The sequence below is a fragment of the Ailuropoda melanoleuca genome, chromosome 3 (assembly GCF_002007445.2).
Source record: "Ailuropoda melanoleuca isolate Jingjing chromosome 3, ASM200744v2, whole genome shotgun sequence".
NCBI lineage: Eukaryota > Metazoa > Chordata > Mammalia > Carnivora > Ursidae > Ailuropoda > Ailuropoda melanoleuca.
In genome coordinates this window covers 117,692,795-117,710,316 of record NC_048220.1, presented here as the reverse complement: position 1 = coordinate 117,710,316, position 17,522 = coordinate 117,692,795, and the positions used below count along the sequence as shown (strand labels likewise).

The 17,522-nt window shown below is 44.1% G+C and overlaps 1 protein-coding gene across 1 annotated transcript in view; it reads left to right on the top strand.

Annotated features, from left to right (window-relative positions):
• Nucleotides 1-17,522, top strand: part of EGFLAM (EGF like, fibronectin type III and laminin G domains) — a 184,051-nt gene that overhangs the window by 62,166 nt on the left and 104,363 nt on the right. The window contains exons 2-5 of the mRNA XM_034656987.1: nt 4,947-5,056; nt 6,128-6,211; nt 8,965-8,991; nt 16,831-16,948. Of these exons, the coding sequence (XP_034512878.1) occupies nt 4,947-5,056; nt 6,128-6,211; nt 8,965-8,991; nt 16,831-16,948 (339 nt within the window). The remainder of the gene's footprint in view (nt 1-4,946; nt 5,057-6,127; nt 6,212-8,964; nt 8,992-16,830; nt 16,949-17,522) is intronic.

The following is a 17,522-nucleotide window of genomic DNA, read 5'->3' as shown; positions in this document are numbered from 1 at the left end:
ATCTGTGTGTCTAGTAGTATATCTTGAAATCTGGGATTGTTCCCAGATTCTCCAGTTTGTTCTTCTTTTTTCAAGATTACTTTGGCTCTTCAGGGTCTTTATGGTTCCATACAAATTTTAGGATTATTTGTTCCAATTCTGCGAAAAATGCTTTGGTATTTTGAATGAGAGTGCATTAAATCTCTAGACTGAGGGACGCCTGGGTAACTCATTTGGTTAAATGTCTGCCTTCAACTCAGGTCATGATCCCAGGGTCCTGGGATTGAGTCCTGCATTGGGCTCCTTGCTCAGCGGGGAGCCTGCTTCTCTCTCTGCCTGCTGCTCCCACTGCTTATACACTCTCTCTCACTGATAAATAAATAAATAAATAAATAAATAAAATCTTGAAAAAAAATCGGTAGATTGCTTTGGGTATTATGGACATTTTGCCAATATCTGTTCTCCCAATCCATGAACATGGAATATCTTTCCATTTGTTTGTGTTATCGTCAATTTTTTTCATCAATGTTTCATAGTTTTTAGAGTACAGACCTTTCACTTCCTTGTTTAAGATTATTCCTAGTATTTTATTATTTCTGGTGCAATTGTAAATGGGGTTGTTTTCTTAATTTCTCTTTGTGCTACTTCATTATTCATGTATAGAAATGTAATAGATTTTGGTATATTGATTTTGTATCCTGCAACCTTACTGAATTCAGTTATCGGTTCTAGCAGTTTTTTGGTGGAGTCTTTAGGGTTTCCTATATATAGTAAGTATCATGTCATCTGTAAATAGTGAAAGTTTTACTTCTTTCTTACCAATTTGGATGCTTTTTATTTCTTTTTCTTGTCTGATTGCCATGGCTAGGACTTCCAGTACTATGTTGAATAAAATCGGTGAGAGTGAACATTCTTGTCTTGTTCCTGATCTAAGGTGGAAAGCTCTCAGTTTTTCACCATTGAGTATGATGTTAGCTGTGAGTTTTTCATATATGGTCTTTATTATGTTGATGTATATTCCCTCTTAACCTACTTTGTTGAGGGTTTTCATCATGAATGGATGTAGTACACTGTCGAATACTTTTCCCGCAACTATTGAAATGATCATATAGTTTTTATCCTTTCTCTTGTTGATGTGATATATTATGTTGATTGATTTGTGAATATCAAACTACCATTACATCCCAGAAATCCCTCTTGATCATGCTGAATGATTTTTTATTGTATTGTTGGATTTGGTTCACTAACATTTTGTTGATGATTTTTGTTTCTATGTTCATCAGAGATATTGGCCTCTAGTTCTCTTTTTTTAATAGTGTCTTTTTCTGGTTTTGGTATCAGGGTAATGCTGGCTTCATCAAATGAATTTGGAAGCTTTCTTTCCTCTTCTATTTTTTGGAATAGTTTGAGGAAAATGCATTATTAATTCTAATTTAATTATTTGGTAAAATTCACCTGTGAAGATATCTGGTACTGGGCTTCTCTTTCTTGGGAATTTTTTTGATTACTAATTCAATTTCATTGCTGGTAATCCATCTGTTCAAAGTTTGCATTACTTCCTGATTCAATTTTGGGACGTTCTATGTTTCTAGGAATTTATCCATTTTTTCTAGGTTGGCAATTTGTTGACATGTCATTTTTTTAATAAAATTATCTTATAATCCTTGTATTTCTGTGTCAGTTGTTATTTCTCTTCTTTCACTTGTGATTTTGTTTGAGTGCTCTCGCTCTCCTTTTTTATGAGTATGGCTAAAGATTTATCAGTTTTGTTGATCTTTTCAAAGAACCAGCTCCTGGTTTCATTGATCTGTTCTATTGGTTTTGTTTTGGTTTAGTTTTTATTTCACTTATTTTTGTTTTAATCTTTATTATTTCCTTCCATCTACTGGTTTTGAGTTTTGTTGGTTCTTTTTCTAACTCCTTTGGGTGTGAGGTTAGATTGTTTATTTGAGATTTTTCTTGCTCTTGAGGTAGGCCTGTATTGCTTTTAACTTCCCTCTTAAAACAGCTTTTGCTGCATCTGAAAGATTTTGGACCATTGTGTTTTCATTTTCACTTGTCTCCGTGTATTTTCTGATTTCCTCTTTGATTTCTTGGTTGACCTATTCATTGTTTAGTAGCATGTTATTTAACCTCCACATATTTGTGGTCTTTTGGATTTTTTTCTTGTGGTTGATTTCCATTGTCAAACTTGTGGTTGGAAAAGATGATGGTATGACTTCATTCTTTGTGAATTTGTTGAGATTTGTTTTGTGGCCTAATGTGTAACTGATTCCGGAGATGTTCCATGTGCACTTGAAAAGAATGTGTATTTCACTGTTTTAGGATAGATATATCCATAATTTTTAATAGGTGTCCTTCCTAGAAATACTTGGACATGTAAACAGAAAGGCACATACATAAATGTTCTTCTCAGTGTTATTATTATTTTTTAAGATTTTATTTATTTATTTGAGAGAGACAGTGAGAAAGTGAGCATGAGTTGTGGGGGGAGAGGGGGCAGAGAGAGAAGGAGACCCCCTGCTGAGCAGCGAGCCCGATGCAGGGCTTGATCTCAGGACCCTAGGATCATGACCTGAGCTGAAGGCAGAGGTTTAACTGACTGAGCCACACAGGCGCCCCCTTCTCAGCATTACTTTTAATAGTGAAATCTGGAAACAACCTAAATATTAATCAGTGGAGTAACAGTTAGTTATACACATGTGCTCTGAGTAGCAGAGTATTTGGCCTTCCCACCTCCCACTGCTCTTTTCCTAGGATCTGATTCTCCTCTAAGGAGCTTTCAGTACTATAGGTGGGATTGGTAGAAGAACTATTCCTAAGACTCCCTTCATCCTGTCAGTGCCCAGTTTGGAAACTGGAAAAAACTGATCTTTCCTCTCTGGCCCTTTGGTCGATCAAGAGGACGTCACATTACATAAGTTTGGCCAACCAGATGGGACTTTAGATCTTGAATCAAGGCAGAGCCAGAGAGTACTTGAAGACCAAATCCCTGAGTGACAGCAGTGTGGCAATGGTAGGTGTCTACGGGCAGGGAGTGGTGGCAGCGGCCTGCTAGCTTGGCAGTTCTTGCCAAGGGACAGTAACAAGCCTCTACTACTTGGCCCACCAGAAAGGCCTTGGTTTCTGTTATTAAAAGCATGGGTGGGAGGCCCCAGCAGCAGTCTAATAAATTGATACATTAGATCTCTGCGAATTGCAGACACAGTACCCTAACTGATATCCTGGAGAATTCTACACAGTTGTTAAAAAGAAGGATCATCATCAGGACATACTGACAAGTGAGAAATCAAACTGAAGAACATTCATCCACTCAGTCTCTTTCATTTATTAGTCTCTGTGCTCTGAACTGGACATACCTAGTTCCTGCCCTCATGGAGCATTATTTATTGATTTATTTTTTTTATAAAGATTTTATTTATTTGAGAGAGAGCGAGAGCACAAATGGTGGGGGAGGGGCTGAGGGAGAGGGAGAAGCAGACTCCCCAGTGAGGGGGGAGCCCCAGGTGGGCCTCGATCCCAGGACCCTGGGATCATGACCTGAGCTGAAGGGAGACGCTTAACCAACTGAGCCATCCAGGTGCCCCTCATGAGCATTATTTAAAATTGCAGAAAACTGGAAATAAATTAAGTGTCTAACAGTAGTAGAAGGAGAAATAGTGTAAATGGCAGCATAAGCAGTATAGTAGTCCCCCTCCTGTCTGTGGTTTCAATGTCAGCAGTTTCAGTTACCCACCATCAACCACCTGGAAGCAGATGATCCCCCTTCTGACGCATCATCAGAAGGTCAGTAGTAGTCTAACACTCCATCACAGTGCCTCCGTCATTCGCTTCAGTTCACCTCATTGTGTAGGCATTTTATCATCTCTCATCACGAGAAGAAGGGTGAGTATGGTACAATAAGGTATTTTGAGAGAGACCATAGTCACATAACTTTCATGGCAATATGTTACTGTAATTTTTCTATTTTATTATTAGTTATTGTTAACCTCTTACTGTACCTAATTAATAAATTAAACTATCATAGGTATATATTTATAAGAAAAAATATAGTATATATAGGGTTCAGTACTATCTGTGATTTTAGGCATCCACTGAAATGTATCCTGCAAAAGTAGGGGGGAACTACTGTATATAGAAGAACTAACAGCCATTAAAAATAATTAATTGATAAATATATACTGTCAGTTATATATATATACACACACACACAAAGTGAAAATAAGATTTAAAATTATGACTATACATGTATACATATTTATTCTCTATAATGAACACAATAAAGAAAAATAAAAATTATATATGCATATATAAATATATACATACATATGTATGTGTATATATCTATATCTACATATCTGTATCTATATTTACATATGGATATCTTACAAAAAGTTGCATGTAACCAAAAGGAGGTACTGTATTCAAATGTTGACAGGACTTATTTCTAAATTTTGGTAATCTGTATATATTTATAAACATAAAATTTATTATTTGTAACCATAAAATTATTTAAGATAGGGGTACAGTAAAACATTTGAAGTTTCCTAACCCCATTTGACATTTAACCATATTTTTGAGATGTTCCATAATAAGAATAAGTGAACTATGTAAACAGACATAGCTATATAACATACCTATAAAACATATGTATGTTACTAAGTAGAAAGAAACAGTTTCATCATCTTGCTTTAATACATTCCAAGCTCCTAGAGTCAAGTCGGAAGTGCTTGGCCTCCCTTTGCTGGTCCCCGGGGTGTTAGAAGCTGCAGACAGGATTGAGAAACACACCATTGCCGGGTTGGGAGAGGACAGCAGGGTTCTGGTGAGGTCAGCTGGTACAGGTGTGGCAGGCCAAGAGGGCTGATTTCTGGCCTGCGGCCTCATCCTGACGTTTGCTGTCCCTCTGTAAGTACATGCAAGGCACACGCGCAGCCTCTAACACCGTCCCTTTTGCTTTGTGGCAGGCAAGATGGAGCCTCCTCTCGATATCGTGGTGTTGTCGTTGAACTGCACAGCGCTCAGAGTCGAGTGGAAAATGCCAAAGCAACCCCAGATCCCCGTCATTGGCTATATTGTGAGTACCTGGGCACAGGGTTTTCCGTCATGGGTGTCGTAGGGGTGAATCTACGCCCTTCCCACCCCTGCTCCTCCTATATAGGGCCTCCTTATACCAACCCTCCCGATTAATCACTGCCCCGGTCTCCTTACCAGAAACCAGAGGAAATGTTTCCCTTTTAAGGGTATTTGTAAGTGCCTGAAAGTCAGTTAGGATCTATGGAGTCCTTGCTCTGTTCAGGGATGGGAAAATAGAAACTGAGTAGATGTGGTTCCTGCTATCCAGCTGCCCACAGTCAAGTTCAGAGGCTAAAGCAGAAACATGGGAAGTAATAGGGAGTCACTGTGTAATGTTGTCAACAAGTTCAAAATACTGTAAAATCTGAATTAAAGTAAAGACATGGACAGACAAAGCGGGGGAGGGAGCAAAGAATGCATTCCTACCTGTCAGAGGTTATACTGCACTGATTTCAGTCCAGCATGTTTTGTTTGAACAGAGTTTTCAAAAATGAGTCAACTTTTAGGAGTTAGGAGATTTCAGATAATTTGGAGTTCTGAAAGCTCTGGGAATATCCAGAGTACTGATCATACTGGGCCCATATTCCTGTGGGGCACCGAGCCCACTGGAACTGGGCTGCCCACTTTAGATGGGACACACCCGCCCCCGCTCCCCATATCACCCAGACCTGTAACTCTCTACTGCCTCCAATTCCCCAGAAATAGGCCTTCGTCCTATTGTCTTCTTAAGGCAGAGAAATGTGTTTTTAAACTTCTGTTACATCAAAAGTGGGACGATGGAAGATTACCTGAGAAAGTCATGGTTTGGGGAAGACAAGCAGGGGTTGGGGCCAACCCCCTCCCTCCCACGTCACTGATCCAGGGCTCCCTCCTGGCCTCTGCAGGCTCATGAGTGTACAAGCCCAGCTGGGGTGGGGGGAGCTATGTTTGTTGTAGAACGGGGTCAGTAGGGTCAGCGAGGCAGCGCACCTTGGAACCCACTGTGGTGGTGAGTGGAGCTAGAACCCCAGACCCTTGACCTGCTGGAGAAGTGCTGGCCCCACTGTCACCCTGATGTCCGCCTCTTCTCCAGATCTTCTACTCTGAGGTCGGCGCGGATAAATCCATGCAGGAGCGGTGGCACCCTGTGCCACTCAGCCAGGACGGCATGACGTCGGTGAGTAGCCCCATCAAGGCAGCCCCCTCAAAAGCATGCCTGTGCTTGGCATTGTAGTGATATTCAGAAGGATTTCTAATCATGTGCGTGTCTGTGCACCGCTGTATATGTCATAACCACGTGTGTATAATTTACACACGTCTTTCATGCACATGCCCTCATCACACGCCTCGCCTCATCTCCAGGAAGGCAGGCACGTGCAGAAAGTTCTGGGCAAGCACTTCCAGCCTCGACTCAGCCCACCCCATGCATCCGGTGAGAAAACAGCCTCCTTACAGCTGTTTTTCCCCCTTTTTTTCCTTCATGAAGTTTGATTCCGACTTTTGAAAAACCCCAATAAAGCTTTATAAATAAATACAACACATCTGTATCCTCCCAAGTGCCTGGAGACACAATGCAGAAGAAAATGATGTCATTCGGAATGTATATTCAAACGGTCCAAGTTGTTTATTTTTCTTGTCAAGCTCAGCGCCCGGTCCTTCCACTAACCAGTTGCTGCCTCTCTATTTCTCTTCTCTTTCCTGTCAAGGTCTCCCTAGGTGAATTTTCCTGCCTTAGGCGTGTTCTGTTTTCTTTCCTCCACTCCCCTCCTCCTTCCCTGTTCTACTACTATTACCCGACAGGCTAGGAATCGCTCTGCCAGCATTAGCACCAGCGCCCAGAATAGTGCCGCAGGGCGGGGGCAGCTGGGTGTTTGTGACTTCCATGTTCTCCGGGGCCGGCTCGGCGCAGACACCCGCTTGTCCGCCAGGACAAGTAGCTACAGCGATAGCTGGATACCTGTTACCTGCCAGCCACTGTTCCTCCTGCTTTCCATTTGCTTTCCCATTTAATGTTCGCAACTGTCCTATGACCTCATTTTACTGACGAGGATGCTGAGACTCAGACAGGTGAAATCACTATCCCCAAACCACACATTAGTGAGGAACAGAGTCAACTGGAAACCCCTCGTAGACAGACTTCGGAGCCCCGCTCTGGCATTTTTTTTTTTTTTTATTAACCAAAGCTCTTCAAAAAGAAGAGGTGTACGTTTGCGGCCTGTGTGTCCTTTGCATGATATGCTTTTAATCTCAGACTTTTGTGCCAGCTGCCCTCATTTGCCCTAGAAGCCCTCAACCCCAACCTCTGTGGTTTACTTTATCCTAAAAGGGGAGATTGGCTTAGCCCAGCTAGGAAGCCACCTCAGCACTGGAAATTTGAACAAACACCTGGACCCCACCAAGGAGGCAGCAGTGTCCCCAGCCACCAGCCTGTAGCACAGTCCAGGCAGCGAGGGCACTGTGCTGTGACAGGTGTCTTGGAGTCTGGACAGTGCCTCTGGAATCGAGATCCTGCCCTGAATACTCTGGCAGGGTATTCTCTGGGGAGGGCACTGCAGTGCAAACGTGAAGCAAGGGGCCAGGAGGAAAATAGGCACCCTGGGCTTTCCGACATCCTTACAGGTTGGGTGACTTTGGCCAGAGTCACCTCACCTAGCTAAGCCTTACCTTTCTCCCATGAAACTGGTATAATAATTACACTGTTGTGAGTTCCAAATAAAATGGCATATGTTAAAGCCTTTGGTTTTAAAATGTAAAGAAGCCGGATAGATGTTACTGATCGTTCCTAATGATCATTGCCTTTATGTTAAATATATTCTCTCTGTTAATTACATCTAGGCATTAGAGTATGCTATCAAATTATACCTTGCCCATTTCAACAAACTTTCACAGTTGCTGCTATATGCCCAGCATAGGATAACACAGAGTCCCTACTCTTGGGCAGCGTTTAGTCTTATTGGGAAAATCCCATTCTTGCTGATAAACAGCTGGAAAGCAACATAAGACCAGATGTCATTAACATGCCATTTAATAGACAGACTGAAGTATCCAAAAGGGAGAGATTAATATAATAGCAAGTTGTCGAACTAGGGGCTGAGAATTGAAGCAGGGGCAATTTCTGGAAAGGCAGAGGAGAGGGAGGAGCACTGAAATCAAAAGGAATGGTGTGAACCAAGAGGACAAGCATACATGTGTGTGAGCATGCCCGTGTGCTCGTGTGTTCCGGTGGGGAGGTGGGGGGAGGTGCATAATATCCAGAATGGAGAGAGGAAGTCATGCGTGACTCAGGAAGAGGGCAGGGGTCTGATATAACAGTGGGTTCTGGATTCAGAAACTTGCATTTAGCGTGCTGTATCACAACAGGCTAACCTTACCGGACCTCAGTTCCCTCGTGGACAGAACAGGGAGCCAAATAGTATCTATATCATAGATAGCAGTCTGGGGTTTCCAAACTGTGTGCCAGGGTGCTCCGGGGCTGTGCAGCAAGCTCACAGGGGCGCTGGGGAATGTAGCAGCTTTTCAAGGGAAAGAGAGACATCTGTGTGAACTGCCACTACCAGGGTGTTTGAGTATAACTACGGAATGAACGGAACGCTTAGGCATTTCTTTGGCATTAGAGGTGCTGTGAAAATATTCCTGAGACAGCAAAGGTGCCATGAGCAGAGAAAGTTTGGTAGCCTTCTGCCCTGTATCGTATCAGCCTATAGTGTGAGGACGCTGCGATCAATAGATGGGGTCGTGGCCTTGGAGCCCTCAGCACCGTAGCTGACACGGAGCAAGAACTGAGGGAGCGGTCAACAGAATTCAGACAGAAGTTGTGTGTTCGCTGCCCATGGCTGTCTGTAGAAGGGGGGCTACTCTACGGGTTTATTTGCAACCTGTAAGTTGTCCTTTCCCTTCATGTTGTTTTGGTTTTTTTTTTCTCCTCTGCAGGGACAGTCCGATCATCGGAAGATTTTTGTAAGTATGCTTCAGTAAAGTTAAACCCTTGCCCCAACCCAGGATTCAGGGGGTCTCTTTTCACAAAACATGGATTTTCCCGCATCTTGCTCACACTGATTAAGGCCCGAGGGAGAGTGCTTAGTTCTGGTGTAAGCAGGGACTGTGGAGCATACCAGGTGAATTTTTAATCATTTAGAAAGAAGTCACTTTTATTCTCCTCCTTGCTGCTTCATCTCACACGGCAGAGTAAGGTTAAGAGGAACGTTTTTAAAGGTTGAAGTAATTTAAGCTCTGTTCAAAACTAGGTGAAAAAGACTGAAAAGGAGAGAAGATATTTAAAGGAGTGAGCACCTCTGCAGGGTGGTACCCCTCCCCCGCCTTCTTTCTCCTTTCCTCACTTCTGCTAAGGATTCCAGTCCTTCTCCTTTCCTCACTTCTGCTAAGGAATCCAGTCCTCCTTTCCTCACTTCTGCTAAGGAATCCAGTCCTCCTTTCCTCACTTCTGCTAAGGATTCCAGTCCTTTTCCTTTCCTCACTTCCTCTAAGGATTCCACACCTCCCCAGTAAGCTAGGACTAGGTCATCTCAAAGTGCTTAACTTGCTGGATTGAATGCTAAACAGAAGATGGGTTGACCACCGGTTGTATCCTTTGACGGTCTGCTTATATGGAGGCTTCTGAGTTGGTTAACATTTGACACTTACCTTCTTAGAACAATAACCTGCAGGTTTCAACCTGGAAAAATAAGTAGTAAAACAAAGCAGGATGATTTGGTCGTATTTTAGAGTTGGAAATAACAAGCAAGTGTTTAAACTGTGGGCTCCACACTTTCCGATCATTCATATCATCAGTAAAAAATATTTGAACACACACACACATATGAATTATACACATGCTACTCTACTAGTATATTATGTACATTAGAAAGTTCCACAGAATCTTAAAGGAGGAGATAAGATAGAAATAGTTCTTTTCTTCTGGCATTTCAGAAGATTATCTTGCTCAGCTAGAGGGATACACTATCATCCTGCTTTGGAGTCCACTGGTCTGGTTGACCCAGAACAGTGATTGCACTTGGGTCTTATCCAAGGTTAGAGAGAGAAGGCATAGGCAGGAATCATGTGACTTGCATGGAGTCCCAGCTCTGTCATCATAGCGAGGGTCATCTTGGGCAAGGCAACTAAACCCCTTTGAATCTCTCTTTGACTGTAAAATGAAGGGGTAACCTAGTAACGGTTCCCAGCTGGGGTTCCTTTGTTCCCTCTGGGGCATATGGACATAAGTGTGGATATTTTCGTAGACAAGCTTCAGGGACGCTGCTTTCCCTGCAGTACACAGGACAGACCCATACAAGGAAGATTTGTACAGCCCCAAAGCCAATGCTGCCCTTCCTGAGAAACTCTGGAAGATGCTTTCTAGCTTTCTGTGAGCACTCAGGGAATAAAATCTCCCGACCTCCTCCCTCCACTCTGGCCTGCATAGCCTTCCTCAGGGCCATTGAAAGAAGGATGTTTGGAAGATAGCGCTTTTCTGTTTCTCTGATGCCTTCCATGTAATGATGCTAGATATTCACAACCAAGGCCCAGCCTCAACTTGTAGAGTCAACTGTGAAGTTGAATCCAAGGTTATTAGCTACCAACAAGGTCATTTTAGAGCAACGGTAGAATTTTGGTGTTGAAACTTTGGCCCAGAGAAGTGAAGTGGCCTCTCCAAGAACGCAAGGCTATTTGGCAGCAGAACCCAGGTCTCCTGGCTCCTGGTCTAGTGCTCTCCTGCTTCATGCTTTCTCTTAGCTCTGCTCCCTGGATGCCCTTATGGTATAGTAGCTCCCATCTAGCTTCATTTCTGGAAACAAATGACCTGAGTTTCCAGCAGTAGCAGAAAAGTATGGCATGGAAGGGGGTAAGGTGGAATCTGAAATCAGGGTTAGAGATTGAAGTTCAGAGTCATTCAGCATGGTTTTATCATTGCAAAGAGGTATTCAGTTAAAAGTAGTCCCATATTCTTAGGGGCTCCTTGTACATAGCTATCCAGATTGGTTTTGGACATTGGGTTAAGTAATGATTAGGATAAAAGTCAAACAGTCCAAAATGCTGAGATAATAGCGATTCTAACTAAATGTGCATTCATGCTTCCTTCAAGATATAACCTATCTGGCTATACCCAGTTTGGTGGCTTCTGTCTGTCAGAGACCCGGAATCCTCCATCTCATTGCTCTGCCAACCCTTCTAGCCCTCCTTCCCATGGCCCAAATTGCTTCACTGGCACATCCACATTCTAGCCAATAGATGAGGAAAAGAGGAAAGGGAACACAGTCCTTCCTATAAAAGGATAACTCAGAAGTCGCCCTCAGCATTTTAACTCAATTTCTATTGGACAGACTTTAGCCACATGGCCAGAGATGGATGCAAAGGATGCTGGGAGATGTAGTCTTTGGGTGGTGCTGGCCCAACTAATATACAGGGGTTCTATTATAAGAAAGAAGAAAATGGATATGAGGAGACAATCAGTCATCCCTGTCACAGACTGTGAATGGAGGGAATGGGACTGGTACAGTAGACGTGGAAAAGGTAGTTGGACATCTGAAAAAGAAGGTGCTAGCCTGAAAATTTGATATGCTGTATTTGAGAGTTGGGCAGTTGGAAGCATATTAGGTTATGGTGTATCTTATGAGGGAAACCAGACCCATTGTTGTCATTACTTAAGTCGTTGAGCTTTCTTTTTGGACTCAATGAACTAACTAGCCTTGCTTTTCTCTTCTATAAATGTAAATTCTCTCATCACATGATAACCACGGGGGGTATTGGGAAGACAAAAGGGGCAGCTTTTTGGGGTTTTGCATTTTAGAAAGGGCTAGACAAACACACAGCAGGGTTATTTTGCAGTGAAACATCCAGCTCTGCCCCCTCATCCCCCCAAAAAGATGTGGGAAGGGCCTTGTGGAGACTGCTGCATTCACTCTGGACTCTACTCCAAGAAAGCAGTTTCGTTCCCTATTTCTCACTAACTTGTGTAGAAATAAAAGCCAAGAGAGAGAAGCATTTTGACTTGTTCTCAAACTTCCACCAGGCAACAAAACAAAATGCTTGGTTATTTTATTTCAAGAAGAGCATATACAGTATCTTATAGAGTTTGATGCAAGTAATTACAAAACACTTAAAGATGGGAATAGGGAGATATATGGAATTATGAGGTATTTTAATAAAGAATCCAAGGGTTATCCCTAGTCACAATATAGTGAGAGATTACATTTGGGGGGATTGATGTCAGAGAAAGAAGTGATGGTTAAATCATTGAGTCCAGCTCCTCTTTCCATGGCCCTAGTTCCAGTGCCCTTAACCCTCATTCCTTTATGCCACTAACTAGCTGGTCAAAACAGGAAAAGACTGGAAATGGTTGGCTTTTGGGAGGGTCACTTTCTACCTGTCTACGTATCAGAATATACCTGGGCTAAAGGTAGTGCTTATCTTCCATCTCTTATAAAGAGTTTGTTTTTTAACCTACATAAGCAACTTGAGCAAGTCTAATGTCTCTTGATTTTCAGTGATAACTTTTTTTTTTAATGGCCCGCACATTCCAGTCCTTTTCAGGTTTTCAGTGATAACTTTTAAATTTTCAGTACATAAACTTCCATGTTTATAAATAAAATAATAATCTGGTCTTCAGTGTTATGGTAAGTATTTTTTATGATTTAAATATTATTTAAACTTTTTTGTACATGTATTATTGAGTTAGAAGTTGGGCCTTGGAGTCAAACAAAGCAGAGTTCAGATCCCCATTTTGCCACTTAATAAATTTATATTCTTGAGCAAATCATTAACTTTTCAGGGATTCTGTTTTTTCCTCTGTAAATGAAAGTAAGAGTAATATCTACCTCATAGGACTGAAGAAAGAATTAAATCAAGCTATGTGTTCCTGGAACAGAGAAAACACAATACCTAGTAATAGTAACTGTATTTGGTATTGGGTCATAGCTAATATCTACAATAATCTATAACCATACCGCTCCTCCCATATGTCATCCAGCATAAGGACTTCCAGGGGGAAAGATCCTAAAGCAAAAGTCTGTGAGGGCATTGGTTTGAAAGTGTGACTTTGCTCTCGTGGGAAGGGCCTGGGCATGGCTGATGAGAGAGAAGTGAGAAACTTTATATCTACCTGCTGCCTCAAGTCTCTTAATATCTGACTTGACATGGAACCAAGGGACAGATAATAGAACTGGAGGCATGGATGCAGGGAGTTAGGACCTGAAGGGGGCTTGGAGTGAGGTCCGTATGTTCAGCCAAGACCCCTCGTGCAGCTGCATGGAGGATGGAGCGGAGCAGAGAGGAGAGGAGGGGGCATTGGAGGACAGACACCCCCAGGGAGGCTGTAGAAATGGCCCAGGTAAGGACTCAGGAAGTGGAGGAAGGGAGCAGGTCAGAAAGGCACGTGGAGGTGGCTGGAGGGAGGTGGGTAAGAGAAAGTCAGCCTGTCTCTGGAGTTGCCAACCCCGGGGCCTGGGGCAGGGGTACTGATATTCTTAATCAAGGTGGAGGGGTCAGTCATAGAAGCTGGCTCTTGATGAGGTAATCTGCTTATATCGGACACCTTGATTTGATTTCTTTCACTCATTCACTTTCCTTCATTCATTTACTCATTCATTCATTAAAAAGCATTGCGTAAGCACTTGCTACCTGCCGTTACTAAGCTTTAGGCTGCCAGAGGGAAAAGAACTTGCTCCTGCCCTCAAGTGGGTGCGGAGAAAGTGACAAATAAACAGACACTTAACAGTTGAAGGTGAGTGGTGCTAAGATGCAGGTACACCAAGGACGCCAGGGAAGCATAGAGGAGGGGCGCCTAACCAGACTGGAGGCTGGGGGTCAGAGAAATGAGGTAATGTCTCAGCTGAACTGAGTCATGAAGGATGAGCAGGGGTGAGCCAGGCAAGAGTGGGGAGAAGGGCATTTCATGTAGAAGGAGCAGCAGGTTCAAAGGCCCAGAGGCAAAGAATTGAATGGCATAAATTTGAGCCCTGCCAAGTTCTTACGTATGATCAGAATGTAGAATGAAAGGCAAGGAGGTGACATGAGGTGATGCTGGAAGGATAAAGAGGGGGACACAACTACGCCATTCTAAGGGGATTTTAAAATGGAAAGTGACATGCCCAGATCTGAGGTTTAGGAAGATAACTCTAGCAGGTGGAGTCTACACTGGTGGTGTAGGCAGCTTGGGTGGCAGGGGGAATCGGAACCCAGTGTCATCATTATGAGGACTTGGACTTAAGTGTCATGAGGTCGAGATGACCTAAACAGATTCAAGTGACATGAATGAGTCCCAGTGACAGTTTTGGTAACTGGCTGAATGGTGGTTAGAGAGGAAGTGTGAACACAGGGAGGAAAGTGTCAAGAATTTGTGGTGTGGGTAATGAGAGAGCAAACGCAAGAGGTGAAGCGATTTCTTACTGTGTTTTCAGTAGTGGGAGGAGAAATGATTAGTTGAGCTTTGGTTATGTTGAACCTTAGTGCCGTGTGGTTGTTGGGTAGAGATATTCCACAGGCAGTTGCAAAGCAACGTCTGGACATCCAGAGGCAGGTCAGAGCTGAGAGGCAGATTTGGGGGGTGACAAGCGAAGGTGCTGCTCGAAGCTAAGGAAGTAGTGGATGAGCTTCCCCAGGCAAGACGACCGAGTGAGAGGGCAAGATGGCAAGGGATGGCTTCCTGGGAAAAACCACCATCTGTGGGGCAAGCGGAGAATGGGGAATAGGTGGAGGGTATTGAGAAGGAGCAATGAGAGACGTAGAAGGAGACCAAGGAGGAGCAGAGTCATGGCTTCCAAGGGAACCAAGAAATTGAAGAGGCAAGGCTAGGCGACAGTATTGAAAGGTACAAAAAGTCAAGTTCAGAGACTCATCCCCTTTGGATTTACTACAAAGTTGTGTGCTGACCTTGCCGGGTCCCACCTTGGGCCGTCCTCCCCAGGATCCCCAAGCGAGGACAGGCGAGGACGCTGAGCTGCAGGGGGTTTGCCCAAGGCCCTACAGCAGCCATCAGAGCCTGATCCTGCACCAGCCCCTTCCTGATTTAGGGAACTGGAAGAAGCAAGCACGGAGGGAGAACTTGGCGCTTGGTAAGAACATCTCAGTAGGTTTGTACCGCAGAGAGGCCCGGTGAGGGGTGAATAAGATGTGAGGACGTAGAGGCAGCTCCGTTAAGAAAGCTGCCGCCGTGGAGAGGAGGTGGGCACATGCGTGCTGGGCAGCAGTTGGCCCTTCTCAAGGTGGGAGAGACTTAGCACGGTGAGTACTCACACAGGCACTGGGTAGGTAGGGGAGGGGATGGAGTCACAGGGGAAGGCAGGCGACAGATGGAATGCAGAATGCAGGGGGTGGGCCGCGCCCTGGACCCGGGGTTCGTGCACCTGGCTGCCCATTAGCCTCAGCTGAGAGCTTTACACTGACACGCAGGGCCCTGCCTTGCACGGATTCTGACTGAAGTAGTCTGGAGTGGACTACGGGCATTGGTAATTGTTTTAGTGATTCTAATGTGCACTCGGGGTTAAGGACTCCTGTAGTAAGTATTCGATAACTCTTTGTTGAGTCCTTTTAAAAAGTTTTGATCAGCGGGTGAATTCTCCTTAGCAACAATGAATATTTGATCATCTGCCAAGGGGGCTATGAAGAAGTCCAAGACAGGGTCCCTGCTCTCCAGGGGCTTACAATCCCAGAGGAGAAATAGTAATATATGCTTTGTAATTTATAAAAGTGCGAAATTAGTGGCACAACCGTTGGCAGGGTGAGATCAGGTCTGGGTAGTCTGGTGTCATGGGGAAGGTTTGGGCCTCGGAGGAGTGGTGGAAGCTAGGTAAGCAGGAAGAGGAGGGGCCTCCCGCAGGACAGGAATCACGACAACCCATTTCTTGAGGATATATCCCTGGTCCCAGCTACTTTACGCACATTATCCCAAATATTAGTTCTATATCTCCATTTTACAGAGGAAGAAACTGAGGCTCAGGGGATTTAGTTTCAAGGCCTCAGCTAGCAATAAATAAGTGGCAGAATCAGGATTCGCCTATGACTAATTGATTTCAAAGTCTGTGTCCTTTCCACTGTAGTGTCCTGGGACCCCCAGGGATTCCCAGGCTCCCACTTACTATTTAGCACTGTAGCCCCAGGGACATGTTGCTTTTACCAAAACGTGAAGTGGAGCAAGTCTTCTTCAGCTGGGGCCTTGGGGTCAGGGACACTGTGCAGGTGAAGCTCATGTACATCCTTCATCAATGTGGGGTCCCTGGATCAGCAGCAGCCCTTGGAAACGTCTTAGAAATGCAAATTCTTCAGGCCCCTTCCCAGATGTACTGAATCAGCAACCCCGGGGGGCAGGCCCAGCAATTTAAGAAGCCCTCCTGGTGATTCTGATGCAGCTTAAAATTTGAGAACTGAAGTTTGAGTCCCCACTTCATTGGTACAAATCAAGACCTTGATTTGCTGTTGCAGCTGGTCTCTGAGCATCTGTGACATGCAGATGCGGAGAAAAAACTGATGGATTCCAGCCCTGGAAAGGATTATTACCTGAATATTAGCAGCCCAGTACTCTGATCTAGGAACTCAAATGTTAAAAGCAAGAGCTGGTAAGGCGACTGAGTCTCAGTTCTAGAATAGTGTATAGATGCCAATAAAGGGTAATTCTCTAGTTGTGGGAAATATGTGATGGTGTTTTCCTTTTTGCAAATTTTAAAACTTGGCCAATCCTAGAGAAAGAAAAACAATTTTTGTCCCAAGCAGTTTCACAGGGGCCTCGAGGTACAACCCTTATGGAAATTGTCTGGTTTGCTCTAAAATAACTGGTCATTGACACATTTCCTGTTTGATTATTGACAGGAGGAAGTGATTGGATATTTGAAACCAGGTACCGAATATCAAGTGAGAATGGCAGCTTACAGCCGGACTGGCAAAGGGCGGCTTAGCTCTCCTCAGCATGTGACCACGTTGCCCCAAGGTAAAATGGGTTCAGTTCATTATGAGTAGGAAAGCAGTGGGTGCTGTTCATTCATCCCTTCATTCACTATATATTAGTGAGGACCTACTATGTGCCAGGCACCATGCTAGGCTCTGGTGTGAACCAAAACAGGCACAGCCTTTGCCCACTCAGAACTTAGTGGAGTGGGTCAAGACATTACCTGGTTAAGGTATAGTCAATGGATTGTGGTAGATGCTATCTAGTGGTGTAAGAACATGTAAAGGGAGATCCCATGGAGGGGTGAGGTAATAATTCCCTGGGGAGATGACGGCTAAGTGAAGGTCTGACCAGTAAGTGGGAATCAGGAAGGGGAGGAGGGGGAGTGGGAGAGGGGATTTTATAGGCAAAGGAAACCCACTGAAGGCTTATTGAGGTACACTGTGCTGGACACTGGGGGACAAAGGTGGCTCCATTATCATCGCTCACAAACTCATTGTGGAGGGAGAAGCAAACGGTAGGTGAGTAGCTCCAGGACATCTGAGGTCGGTGCAGCAGGCTTTGGAGCACTCAGGAGGGAGCACTCCTCCACCCCAAGGCTCAGGGAGTGTTTTAG